Source organism: Leguminivora glycinivorella, chromosome 1 (genome assembly GCF_023078275.1).
Source record: "Leguminivora glycinivorella isolate SPB_JAAS2020 chromosome 1, LegGlyc_1.1, whole genome shotgun sequence".
Classification (NCBI taxonomy): Eukaryota; Metazoa; Arthropoda; class Insecta; order Lepidoptera; family Tortricidae; genus Leguminivora; species Leguminivora glycinivorella.
In genome coordinates, this window is record NC_062971.1 from 37,203,720 (window position 1) to 37,218,265 (window position 14,546).

General features: G+C 35.3%; 1 protein-coding gene across 5 annotated transcripts in view; it reads right to left on the bottom strand.

The window, feature by feature from the left end:
• Nucleotides 1-14,546, bottom strand: part of LOC125224712 (CUGBP Elav-like family member 4) — a 661,017-nt gene that overhangs the window by 337,684 nt on the left and 308,787 nt on the right. For 3 of the 5 annotated variants that reach the window (XM_048128168.1, XM_048128159.1, XM_048128150.1), the window contains exon 1: nucleotides 6,119-6,288. The exons of 1 other annotated variant lie outside the window; for it this stretch is intronic. In XM_048128168.1, coding sequence (XP_047984125.1) covers nucleotides 6,119-6,178 — 60 coding nt within the window. In that variant the 5' untranslated portion in view covers nucleotides 6,179-6,288. Of the gene's footprint in view, nucleotides 1-6,118; nucleotides 6,289-14,546 lie in introns of those variants that run through there. One more of the 5 variants, XM_048128174.1, reaches the window with a different exon arrangement.

The window sequence follows — 14,546 nt, forward strand, 5'->3', positions numbered from 1 at the left end:
TCTGATTTGATAAGTTACTCATCGTCAATATTTCCTTGTTGAACAGGCAATGAATGGCGGAGGGTCACTGTCAAGTGACAATTGTCATTATTGTGAAATAGGCCACTGGAAATATACAGGGTGGCCCATTCAAATCGGTCAGTATGGGAAAGTCTGAAACTGTAAGACATACGAAGATTTGTTCTTAGGAACCATGTCACCGATTTTGATAAAAAGAAAAACTGCATTCATATAATTAAAAAAAAAGTGTTCCCAGCTGGGGAATCGAACCCGGTTGTTTTGAAAAAATAAACTTACACTATTTCTATTCAGATATCGTTTTTGTAGGTCTTAAGCAGTAAATATCTCTAAGAAACATAATGTCTAAAATGAATAAAATGCATTTTTTCACATACTTTAATTTATCATAGTAGGTGTTTAAAGTGACCACCGTTACAATATTCAGCAAGTTCACTTCATCTTTACAACAGTGTACAAAAATAGCTATAACACCGTTGAAGACCTAAAAGTAGCCATAGAGTCAACTTTAACGTAGATTCACCACATGAAGATACAAAATGCAATAGTAAGATCGTTACCTAGACGTGTTGAATATTGTATTGAAAAACACGGTGGTCACTTTGAACACCTACTATGATAAATTAAAGTATGTGAAATAAATGCATTTTATTCATTTTAGACATTATGTTTCTTAGAGATATTTACTGCTTAAGACCTACACAAACGATATCTGAATAGAAATAGTGTAAGTTTATTTTTTCAAAACAACCGGGTTCGATTCCCCAGCTGGGTACACTTTTTTTTTTAATTGTATGAATGCAGTTTTTCTTTTTATCAAAATCGGTGACATGGTTCCTAAGAACAAATCTTCGTATGTCTTATAGTTTCAGACTTTCCCATACTGACCGATTTGAATGGGCCACCCTGTATAGAATTACTACGAGAAAAGTTTATATTTCTAAATAGAATGAATCCTATAGATTACTAGCTTCTGCCCGCGGCTTCGCTCGCGTTAGAAAGAAACAAAAAGTAGCCTATGTCACTCTTCATCTCTTCATCTATCTCCACTTCAAAAATCACGTCAATTTGTCGCTCCGTTTTCCCGTGAAAGACGGACAAACAAACAGACACACACACTTTCCCATTTATAATATTAGGATCATCAACTATAGCTTGTGCAAATTCTCCCAAATATGTTTCAACATTACCTCAAATACATTTGACAATATTTGTATCTGAAACTCTGGGAATGAATCTGTTGAATGAGAGAGATAACTCGAAAATAAGAGCTTTTATTTTGTTATACTTATATGCGTTGTACATGTGGACTACATTAAATTATTCAAACAATTACGTCGGAAAAAAAATGGATATCCTATAATTTTTGACAGCACGCCGTTTTTAGTTATTGAACATGCTTATTTAACATTATTCCTTTCAAGTCATGGCCTGCCATACCCAACATGTTCTTATATGAACCACAAGGATCCTTTTGCTACGAAAAAACACATAAATTCTACTTGAACTAACACAAATTACATTTCCACCATAAACCCCATTTCATGACTAGAAAATAACTTGTCAACAAAAGCAAATAGTGAAGGAAAACAAACACGGACCTCTCATCGCGGTAAAAGGTGGCATTACGACGTGTCAGCTGTCATGTTGGATAAACGGTGAACGGCCCATGTGAACTGTCTCCACCTCGATACGTTGTCACCTGATGTCGCGGTGACAATTTTGTCAACAAGTGCTTGAGCCGGTTTATTTTCCCAAAGGTATTGGAGTGTTGGTGCTTGTAGTGCGGTGGTGATGGTGTGAGTTTTAATTTCAACGAAACGATATGATTCCATTGTTTATTTTTATGAACTCTTTTCGTATGTTTATCTTAACAGCCTAAGTAATAAAAAGGGTATAGGGATCACCCGATGTGATAAAATAAGCACAACTATATATTTAAAAACAGTACATAGGGTACATTGGGGTAATTTTGAAAGTCAACTCATATCAAGATTCCCCTTTTGAAATAACCCGAGCATTTCTGTACTTCGAAATTACTCCAATGCACCCTAGTTATGTTGATATTTTGGTATACAAACAAAATATATAAACGCAATTTATAAGGAATTGCGTTTCAGACTAAGTACATGAGAAGACCTAGCAAGATGATGATAAGAACTTGGTATGAGTAAAAAGTGCCAAACTCATTTATAAATGTGAAAGAAGAACCTACTAATGACCTACGTACGACTTTTTATAACTAATATGTAAAAAAAAAACTACAAGTTATAATAAAAAAAACGAAACATCTGTTAAGCAAGCTGAAATTCCACAAAATTGAATGCCAGAACAACGCACTTCATAATGAAGCCCCAATTCCTTTACTGCACAATTGTATTCCATAAAAAAGGGGTTCCCTGACACAGCGCGGGTGATTTATGGAACCCGGGTCCGTAGTGCGGTCTGCATGGACCCCCGGGAGACGAGGAGGTTATGTAACTGTCTGGTTATTTACAAGCGGAGCTAAGGTGCTTCTTAAATTTAATCGTTTCTTCGGTTTAGTTTAAGAAACAACGGCTAGGTTCAAAGAGGTTCCTCGCAAGCTCCAATTCTAGTGAAGATTTTTTTGTTAGCAATTTATTTAAATGCATTTTAATCTGATGTTTTATAAATTTTGAGGTAGCGCTGGGTAAACAATGTCATAATTTTTTTTTTTTTTTATACCACGTCGGTGGCAAACAGGTATACGGCCCGCCTGATGGAAAGCGGTCACCGTAACCTATGGACGCCCGCAACTCAAGGGGTGTCACGTGCGCGTTGCCGACCCATCAGAAACTTGTACACTCCTTTTTTGAAGAACCCCATACTGTAGTTCATCGGGAATACCTCGACAGGGAGCTCATTCCACAGCCGGAGCGTTCGTGGGAGGAAATTCCTCTGAAACCGCACGGAAACCGCAATTATAATTCTTGAAGATTGTTGCAAAATTATTGCCATAGAGCAAGGGATAATATTTTTATATCAAATGTGTGTCTGGGCACAACAGACTCTGAACGTGCATGCATTAATAATTAATAAGACAAAAAAAATTAAAATACTATCATACTGTCTGGTCACTAAAACTGTCGTAGAATGATCTATTGAATGTGAAATGAAATGAAAATTATTTATTTGAAACAGCATAATTTGTTCAATTATTGCAGTTATGACATTTAACTAATTGTTCCAAAAAGGATTCCACTCAGCATGTGTCGGAGCACTTAGTGCCCCAACGCTGATTTTCAGTGGATCCTTAAACTTATAATTATAAGTACCTACTAATATAGTAGATCTAGACACTCGTTTAAGGTTAATTTTGAGCAAAAATACAGGGAAAATTATCATCAAAAATAAACTTCAATCTACGATATCTTGAAAACCATTTACAAAGGTATTCGAGACCTCAGTTGTTAAAGGCTAATTTGTTGCAAATTAACTCTAGGATTACATCCTTCAAGAAATATGTACAATTTATATCAACCCTTTACAAATCCAAATTAAATCCAGCGAAAATGTAATTTAATGCCTCACAGACTGTGGAATCCGAAACTGAACTTAATTTCGAATCTCACCATCTTGATAAGAAAATTGTTATCTTTTTGATTTTACTCAGTTTTAATACTGAAATTCGAAAACCATATTAAGTTTAAAATTATAAAAATTTAATTACATTAACTAGGTATTTCACGAGGCATTCTCAAATGAAGTGGAATTGAAAATTGCCCTTAATGATAGCGCGGCACGAAATGAAATGTTTAATTAATTTTTACAGACTCGCTCGAAATGTGATGAATTTTTCATTGAAACAAGAATAGTATTTAATAGTAAAAAGCGTTTTAGTTGAGTGACAAGTTTGCGATAACTGAGTCCATGGTTATTCAAGTGTGTGGGACTATTTTACCTATTCCTGAGTACGAGTAAGTAGTGGGTTTGACCGCTTTTGCTTTATAGTAATGTTATCTATTTCAGTTTATTAGATATATTTAGTTTATTGATATGACGATCGACCTACGTAGTTCAATGTATTTTTAAAAAATCAAGTCTTTGATATACATTCTTATACTGACTACTAACGGTTGAAGCTTATACCTATCTTAATTAGGTACTTGACATCTATTTCTATAACTAAAATATGTCTGGAATATATTTGTTTTCAGGTTTGTAATTTAACATCAGTAAATTGATCTATTCAGATTCAAATCATATAAATGTTATGTAGTGACTATTCAAAGGAGCCTGTTACTAACCCTACTTGAATAAGGCACAACTATTTCTGATTCTGTTGTCTAATCATACATTTTGTATTTCGTTTTCTGTGTATTATAAATACAACAATACGTGTGTTATTGTAATTATAATATATGTATTGTAAAATTTACTTACATATATATATCTAATCACTTACGCTTTTATGTATTTCACTTCACATGATCATCATGAACAATTCCGAAAGGAGACAAGTCATTAATTTGGATTAAGTAGGAGTGTAATTTTGAGCTAACCTGTAGGGTACAGTCTTATTTGTCTACACTACTTTGTTTACTTTGAATACCTATTTAAGACAAGATACATTATAAAATATATGTAAATACAAATATTCGAACTCATATTTAATTTTCTTATCTCTTATTACATTTAAATATATTTGTTCACGACGTAAAAATGTCATTCTTGTTGAGTGGCTGATTTTGTTTAGGTCATTCTTCTTGAGTGGCTGATTTTGTTTAGGTTGTTGAACTAGGCTAGTAAGATAGTTTAAATTATTGAATTTATCTAGTATACCCAATTCTTTGAGTCAAAATCTTATCTCAATTTGTATACAACATTTAAATAAAAGAGTTGTACAAATGATAAGCGTCAACACGCACTTAGCTTTCCACCGTCCACTCCGAATTTCATCAACCCTTATAATTGGCCGCCCGATTTTTCAAACAATACACACAACAATATTTTCTTATCATAACCGTATTCACCCTTTTCATCAACAGCCCGTCGGGCGAGTTTACCCGTGGGCTAATGGTGCGTACGAGGATATTCTTTTACAAGTTTCAGCTAACTGGCCGGGGCATGATAAAACTTTTTATGTGACCCGACAGTTCTGGAATCCATAACGCGTTATGCGGTGTCCCGTAAGTCCGTTAGGTGTAGGGTCGAGTTCGGGTTCGGGATGGCTGAATTTGTTTTGTTTATTCGATTTTCGAATTTGATGCGGTCTCGTTTCAAAGTCAACGGCTCAAGGTTGGCTAGGTCTATAGTTTTACAGTATTCCGAAAACCAAATACGTATATATTTTAGAAAGTTTTTTTTTATACAATTGTTTTATTATTGAAGTTTCATATCTAATTATTTTTTATCCTTTTAGGGGTAATGTGAGAGCACGAGTTCCGTTCTATTATTTAGTAAATATCTACGATTAGAAATTTGTAATACATGTACATAGTTGACTTCATTAAATTTTTAATCGATGTTCATATTATGCGATGCAATATTATCCACCTTATTCATAAACGTACTCTAAAGTTATCACGCCGATAAAATTCGTTTGTCCTTTTCTATCACACCAATACGTCGGAAAGGGACAAACGAACTTTATCATCTTGATAACTTTAGTACGTTTATGAATAAGGGGTAAATCTATATAATATTTTAATATTAATGGCTCTTTGACCTAATGATTTCGAAATAACATTATTTGGGATTCTATGTTCCTCATTTATTAAGATTACTTATTTACTTTTAAATATAATAATAAATAGGTACAAACTAAATTACCATAAGTATTAAAAATAATAGTGGATTTGTGGCAAACGATTGAAAAATAATAACTACAAATTAGGAAACTAATATTTTATTTCACCATCTTAAATAAAATAAAAAACAATAAGTAAAAAATCATAAAACAAAGCTTAATATAAAATATTGACGTCATTAACATAAAACCTTGTTGATAGTTGCCCAGTCAATGTCTCAAATAAACAGAAAAAAGTTCGCGACCTTAGCCTGAAAAAAAAAACAAAATAAAAAAATACGTTATCAGCGATAATAAGTCACTTGGCAGATGCAAATAAACAGTACTTACAATAACAGGCGGCGGGTATTCAACTTTCGCTGAACGAAATATATCTACGAGATGAACCATATGGACAGATAATTAAGTCCCAGTTTATGTGAAACTTTGGAGTAAACTACGAGAGGTAGCGGACGCGGGTACGGCGGGTTACGGAGGCAGTGACACGTCTGTTCCGTGCGGCGGTGCGACGGCTACTGCAGGAGGCGAGCGCGGGCTACGCACGCGGGGGGAGGGGCACGCACTCACGCAGGCTTGACAGCCAATCGCGTGCGTGCGCCGCGCGCACCCCCGCCGCGCCGCACCTGCCCCGCGGGCGCCCATCACCTCACAATCGATGCCCTATATTGCATTAATTATTTAGGTAACACGCAATAAGATAACGCGAGGTGGCAGATAAGGGATCTCTTCGTATGTTTAAATAAATCATCGTATCTTGGTCTACTTTTATTTTGAGTTGGCGCGAATGCCATGTGGCCAGTGGTGGTATCATGGCCGCCCCACCTGGGCTCATTATTTACCTTGTCACTGTGCGTTTGCCGATTGTTTTTCTTATTTTTGGAGTAACGTTATATTTAGGTCCATAGAGTTAGTATTTCGATATCTGGAATGATAGCCTTTACATGAAAAGGGTTTTTGTTTTCACAGGCGTGTTTCAGATATTGATGAGCGTAGGTGGGTACAGAAAGAGGTATCAAATTGCAAATATTTCTGATTATGACGCCCCGGGCGCCCACGTACATTGTTTTTAATAATAAATAGACACTTAATCAATACATGTGAGTACAGAACATAAGCTTTCTCTTAATATTTTCTTTTTATAATAATAACGCGAAAAGTTTTTATTCTTAATATTTAAGATATAAATAAGATTTGTATAACCAAGCACAAATAAGACATGTCGAAATTAAGTCAGTCCAGAAAATATGTTAAGTTAGTTCTAAAACAAATTATGTAATGTATAATGTTATTCGAAAATTCAAGTAGAGTTTTTAGAAAAGTTTCTCTCGTTTCTAGGTAATTGTCGTATAAGTTTGTCCTGAGTTGATTTATAAATATTTCGTTTTGCAACATAATTAAGTATTTTTAGAGATCCGCGAAAAACTGTTTAATATTTAAAAAAAATATTTTTGAAATAAAATTCATCATTTGGCGAATCCTAATTTTGTGTAAAAATTAGTTTTTGTTGGACATAGAAGAAGTTATAAGTACCTAATTGTGACCAAGTTACTTTATAAGTTGCAATAAGGATTAAATTACCGATTTTAAATTAAGAGTATAAAATATTCTAAAAAAATTAAGTACCGTCTTGACAGAAAAAACCTTTAATGAGCTGACAAGACCCTAATTACATACTTAATAATATTATGAGCTCCGGATATTTTGACGAAATACGTTTAAAGTGAGATACTTCCGTTAATAAGCATGTATTGTGCTATTTTTGGCTTAACACGTGAATCGTACGTTAATGAAAAACTTAAGTAATAAACAAGTATTTATGTTGGCCTGGCCGTGAATTATTCAATTCAATTCAATATATTTATTTAGATTTTTTTTAAATCCATAGAGTGTTAGTATAAATATGAGTAATGAATTATGAGTATGAGAATTATGAGTAAACAGCTGTCACATCATGACAAGAGTGAAAATTAAGGAAGTTGTATGACAAAATGAAATATTCATTCGTACTTATTGTTGATTTGGTAATCTTATAATCCTGCTATTAAAAAGTATTAATGTTGAGTAGGTATTTTTTAATCTGTGTTGTAAGTCTGTCTGTGTGTGTGTGTGTCTGTCTGTGGCATCGTAGATTTCAAACAGATGAACTGATTTAGATTTCGCTTGTTTTGTTTGAAAGTCGGCTGTGTTTTTAGCCACGTTTCAATCGATCCACTATGTCGGGGGTTTTTTTTTTAATTTAAATGTTGTATTATTTTGAGTTATTTGACGTGATTATGCTATTATTTTGATACAATTTCGTGTTGAAAAAAAACCACTGTCGTAAACGGAAAGTAATGATTACCTGTCGTCTTCAAATGAAAACTTAATTAATCAAAATACAATTTTGATATACCAAAGTTCTGCCATTCAAAATTAAAATTTTGAATAGTGGACCGATTTTCATGAAACATGGCTAAGAACACTCCCGAGTTACTCAGCTTTCAGAAAAAAAAAATGAAATCCAATTCGGTTCATTCGTTCGGAGCTACGATGCCACAGACAGACACACAAACAGACAGACAGACAGAAGACAGACAGACAGACACGTCAAACTTATTACACCCCGTCGGTTTTGCGTCGGGGTTTCAAAATACAACGAAATGGGAGTAATAGGGCGCCTTTTTACAGGCCCCTGGGCGGCTAGAGGATAACGCCATGAACGATGGATGAATATTGGATAACATGGATGATAACGTGTTATTTTTATAAGAACCGACGCACACATATTACGCACCTGCCCTTTGTATCAATCTTCATGATTTACGAGGTTTTTTCTCAGTGAAGCAGGTACTCGTTATAGTGGGATTAATCACTACATTCTCTATTTCAAATTTACTAGCTTTTTCCCGCAGGTTTGTTCGCGTTAAATTCTAAAATTATGGAATGCTCTATATATTTCCCCCCCCCCCCATTTTAGGGTAGTGAGGGGTTAGAAATAGACAAAAATAGCCTATGTCACTCTCCATTCCTTCAACTATCTCCACTTAAAAAATCACGTCAATTCGTCGATCCGTTTTACCGTGAAATACGGACAAACAAACAGACACACACACTTTCCCATTTATAATATTAGTATGGATTTGACTCTTCAGGTGCCGTAGCCGAATGGCATTTCTGCGACGCGAAACGAAAACGAAACGCCGCGAAAGGTAGTCTGGCTCTGTCGCGCCAATACGCACGAGCGATAGAGATAGATATCTGCGAGCGTTTCATTTCGTGAGCGTTTGTGCCATTCGGCTACGTACCCTGGAGTTATTTCAATGTTTTTAAAACAAGAGATTAGTTTCCATACGTTTCTACTCGGTTACTTTTTTAACCAGACTTTTAACAAGGTAACGGAAAGGAACTAGCTAAAAATTATGTGTAAGTGCGTTTTGACATTATCCGATCCGATATCGGATGTAGGACCGGTATCCCACACGTTGAAGCCGCCATCTTTGATTTTTGCCTTTGAAATCCTTCCTACATCCGATATCGGATCGGATAATGTGAAAACGCACTAAAGGTTAAGTTAGTCTTTATTTTCTCTAAGGTATGAATATCGAAAGATCTCCTGATTTTAACTATAATTAATTTAACTCAGAACTAACAAAAACAAGTCTACCTATCCCTTTAGATAAGCTGATCCTAATATATCGTCACTACTTTAAAAAAAAACTTGTATCTTCGTCTGTCAATGAAAAGAAATTGTAGTAAGTGTGTATGGAATGCATATAGACTTACTGCGTTTTAACTTTGAGGAACAGCGTGAGATACGAGATTTTTTAAAAGTAGTGACGATATGCTGCAAGACGACTGTTTGTTAATAAGTTTAATACGTAATATTTTGATTGGTGAAGCATTTGTATTTTTGACATAACTAGGAGATAGTATGTGATTTTACAATGAATGCTTACTTTCATTTACGTAAATATTTACCCTTATTTTGGCATAATCCACTAATATCCGTGCGATGAAGCCTCTTCGCTTCTTAATTGTACAAAAAATTTCGATTACAAAAAAAAAACGATCAAAGATCATTCATACACTGCCCAATTAAAACCCGACGGATAACCCACCATTTTGTATGGAATTTGACAGATGACATCCCACTAACCCTGAGTTAAGTGATTGGTGAGACTTCCGGTTCGGGTGCCATCTTAGTGGCATCGCGTCGCGAATAATTTCTCCTTCTTTTGCTCATTAATGTTGTTTAAAGTGTAATATCGATAGCTTATTATGCAGTAAACTAATGTTATAGTGAGAAGCTGATGAAGAATTAATCTCGAAACGCGTTTAGCCCCTTTTTTGTCATCGACGGCCGATAGTCCACGTGCCCTTGTAAAATCTAGCTATCAATTTACAAGTGCCTACTACCGAACAACGTCGCACTTACCTTGACACTGGCAAAATAGTCCCATCAAGTGGGACTGAGGCCATTTATTAAAAAAAAAACAAAAAAAAAAAGTGATTGGTGAAAGTGGGCCTAAAGGTTTTCAATTTTTATGGTTACTTCCAACAAGTGAAAATTTGGATAAAAACTATTTTTAAGTCCACCAACATAGTCACTACTAAGCTGACTTAATCAAATTAGATGAGTGGCTTATAAATAAATAAATAATATAATAAATAAATATTGTAGGACATTCTTACACAGATTGACTGGGGCCCACGGTAAGCTCAAGAAGGCTTGTGTTGTGGGTACTCAGACAACGATATATATATAATAATATAATACTTATATACATAGAAAACGCGAAAGTGGTTTGTCAGGATCGTAGTAAATGGAAATCCGTGATCTCTGCCTACCCCTCTGGGAAACAGGCGTGATTGTATGTATGTATGTATGTATGTACATAGAAAACATCCATGACTCAGGAACAAATATCATCACACAAATAAATGCCCTTACCGGGATTTGAACCCGGGACCGCGCCGCAGCAGGTAGGGACACTACCGACTGCGCCAGACCGGTCGTCAAAAAAAAAAGATTAAAAAAAACATAGATACTACTATTACCAGCGATAGCTAACTAGTCGCAATCGGCCTGGCGTGTCGCGCCTACCGTGAAGTCTTGTAGAACGCGGCCACTTGTTGCGCGGAGGCGGTGGCGTGAGCGGCGCCATTTTTCTGCCACACCAGTTTCTACACGCACGCTAATTCGGCTTCGGATTATGATTTATCGTTTGTTTAGGTTGTCAACTGTTACCCCTCTTTGTTCTGTGATAAGTTTGACGAGTGATAAAACTGAATTGGTCTTAAATCTACTATAAAGGGGTACGTGGTCTTCATTAAATGGCTTGTGAAATGAAATTGAATTACTTCCCACAGGGCCATTAAATGGCTTAAATGACAATAATTGCACCACCACCGCCCAACTCAAGTTTAGTGGACTGTCAACTGTCAAATTACATATAAAATGGTGGGTTAATCTCGGGTTAACCCTCCATTTTTGGTGCTGCAAGTGACTAGTTAGCGAATGTTTAAGAGGTATCTCGTATTTTGTCTTTAATTTCTATCGCAGACGAAGCTAAAACTGTAATCAAACATAGGTTAAAAGTAGATATATTATGCGGCACCTATACAAGGAGATCGCTGGCATAGCGCCGCGTGCTACACATGCTGACACCAAGGACGAGCGGCCGCCGAGCGTCATCGTCACGAGGCGCTGACCAAGCAACCCGTGCCCGCCTGGGGACCGAAGCCTGGGAACGCATTCAATAGTTAGCATCGCATTGATTCACATCTATAATTAGATTGTAATTTTTATTGTATTTTTTTATAATTTCATTAAAGTGGTTCAAAGTAATTGGGTTTTTTTGGACTCTTGAGCTGCAGCTTCCATATTTGGCGTAGTCGGTAGGATACGAACCTACGCTCCCAAAAAATATCAATTTTATTGTTATTGTGTCGTGTCCCTTAATATGATATTTTTATTATGTCCTACGTCCCTTTTTTTTTTCTGCGGAATGCGCGGAAAATGTTAAATCGAATTAAATTTTACACATTATTTGAACATGATTTCAAATATTTATTTGTTTTTTTTTAGTAAAAATCTTTATATATTGCGTGTTGTTTACTGTAAATACGGTAAACACATTTTATTTTACTTTGTACCCCAAACACTACAAACAATTCCAATTTCGAGCTTTTCAGAAGTACGACCGAAAAATAAAAATAATATTTTAATATTACTATAGTAAGTATACGTTCTGATACCAGAATTATAATTAAGTTTTATATTACGTTGTTGCACACACATTGCCATGTTGTAATAAAATAATCGTCTCAAAATTGCAGGCAAAAAAAAAACTTGTAATTTCAGATATTATGAGAAAGCGTTCCAGGAAATTAGTGGCTCGCAGAGCTTGTAGTATATTTGTATGAACTCACATAAGGATTGCACTAAATATGTCTAGTGATAAAATAATGCGTTATACTTAACCGACTATTAGGTTATACAGAGTGGGGCCTGTAACAAAGGCGAATAATTGAACTGTAGGCTATTCTCCTTAAACTGATCAACATTTGTTCGGCGACTTTTAAAAATAACTTGTATTTTGATTTTTATCACCCTTGAAAGTTTTTTCTAAGAGGTAATGTATTGCGAATTCTGTTAAGTCTAAAGTGTGACAGACAACGTCAATGACAACAATAATGGCGTACATTGAAGCTAATATTTATTTTGTATGAAAAATTAAAAATTTAAAGACTTCATAATTTTTAAAAGTCACTGAATAAATGTTGATCAGTATAAGGAGAATAGCCTACAGTTCAATTTTTCGCCTTTGTTACAGGCCCCACCCTGTATAACAAATAGAACTTACTCAATATTATAATTTTTTTGCGTTCTTTTTTGTATTTACATTCAACATAACGTAGTTATAAAACCATTTTTTATGCAGCAATACTGTGTGCGACTTAATAAAACTCAATTGTTTTTCATATGGACAGCGAACCACTTTAAGTATATTTAAATGTGGGAGTCCATTTTGGCGTCACCTGCCCGCTACGTGGGCCGCATGCCGAGGCGGGTAGTAAGTGATTTTACGGTCGCTGCGCTTTCGATTCGCGAGATTTTCAATGACATTTTGGCGTTTTGAGAATTCGATGTACAGAATTGAGAGAGACTGAGTAAGAGCTTGGCACTGACATATTTGCTAGTGTGTGTAGTTTATTTTCTACGTATCTCGCTCATACTGGATTAGTTGTCTTGCCATCATCAATTCACACCACTCGCCATTATTAAAAAAATATAAGAATTTAATTGTTGCGTAGATGAAGAAAATTTCGTTTTCTTTCAACCCCTTAATTTCCAAGAGTGGCATTGAAACTTGAGTAGTTTCATGTAATCTACCTATCCCTTTATAGGATACAGGCATGATTGCATGTATGTATAAATTTCAAAATGTCGAATGTATGATTGAAATTATTGACTTTTCATATATTATTTCTTCATATATTAAACAACAATTTCAATTCTGATTTAGCATTTTTGCACTTCATAACTTAATTACCCAAGATTTTTTACCAAAGCTGAATGGATTATCTGAAACGCTATGGATTTTAAAATTCATTTTTGAAACCTAAATTGTTGAATCCCAAATCATTACCTATCTGAAAACAGCTTAATCTCAACCCTACATAGTTATTAGTCGATTTCCTTTTAAAATTAAATCTACGAAGACGCTGTAAATCACCAAAAACCTCCACAGACAAAAAATGTGCCTCAAGACGCAAGTCTGCGCGAAGAGATAGTGCTGGCTGTCGCGTTTGGCTTAAATTCCTCCGCGAACTGCAGTTCATCATGACGATTAACATTCCGATCCTAATTAATTATAGGTAAGATCTTAGACGACATTTTTTTATTGTGAGTCATATAAACTTTCACCATCAAATAATTTTAAAACGACTTGTATAATTTCATGAAACTTGGCATGTACCAACACGTAGCGTGACATATATCGATGTATTAGTTTAAGTTGCTAAAATATTTATAAAAAAACCTAAGTAAAACTCCAAAATCAAAGGTCCAACTCCATAGTTTTCCTAGCACCGAAAACTGTTATAAATATTACATGAGCAGGTATTCAATCCCTGCCATATTTCGTTATGTAAAATTTAGAGCATAACTTCAATTCTCTAGCGGCGACGATAGTCTAGATTCGGATCGGATTTCGGATTTTGTAAACAGTATAAGTTACATACACTTCAAACACGTTACACAAAAAGCCAGAAACATTCCGCACACATTCATCATTTAAACAGCAAAAGTGCTGGAGCGGCGCCACGAACCGTCACCACTAAACGCTTCGTTTGGCTAATTCTCCAGCCACTCGCTTTTAGATCAATCGAATTGTACCCGCAACTGGGACCTTCTTAAATAAGACACCCTCCCTTTCCCTCCCCCTGCATTAAAGTGAGAGCATTAAACCTCTGCGCCGTGAGTAATGCGTATCATTTTTTGCCGCTCCCTACCTTTTTATGTTCTGCGCCGGTTGGTATTATTAAAATTTATAAACATATAATACGCTATCAATAACTGAGATGTACGGTGCCGTATTCGTGATATATTTCAGTGGTTATTTTGCTTTATGAGCTGCGACAGGATTTTTTGAGGTTTGTCTTTTGTTTAGTTTGAGTATGACTTTAAGGTAGTTTTGTCACGACCTCACGACTATAAGAAGGAACCCTATGGGACTGAGAGGTGTCAGTGCGTCTAATAGTGTCTATTTATTCG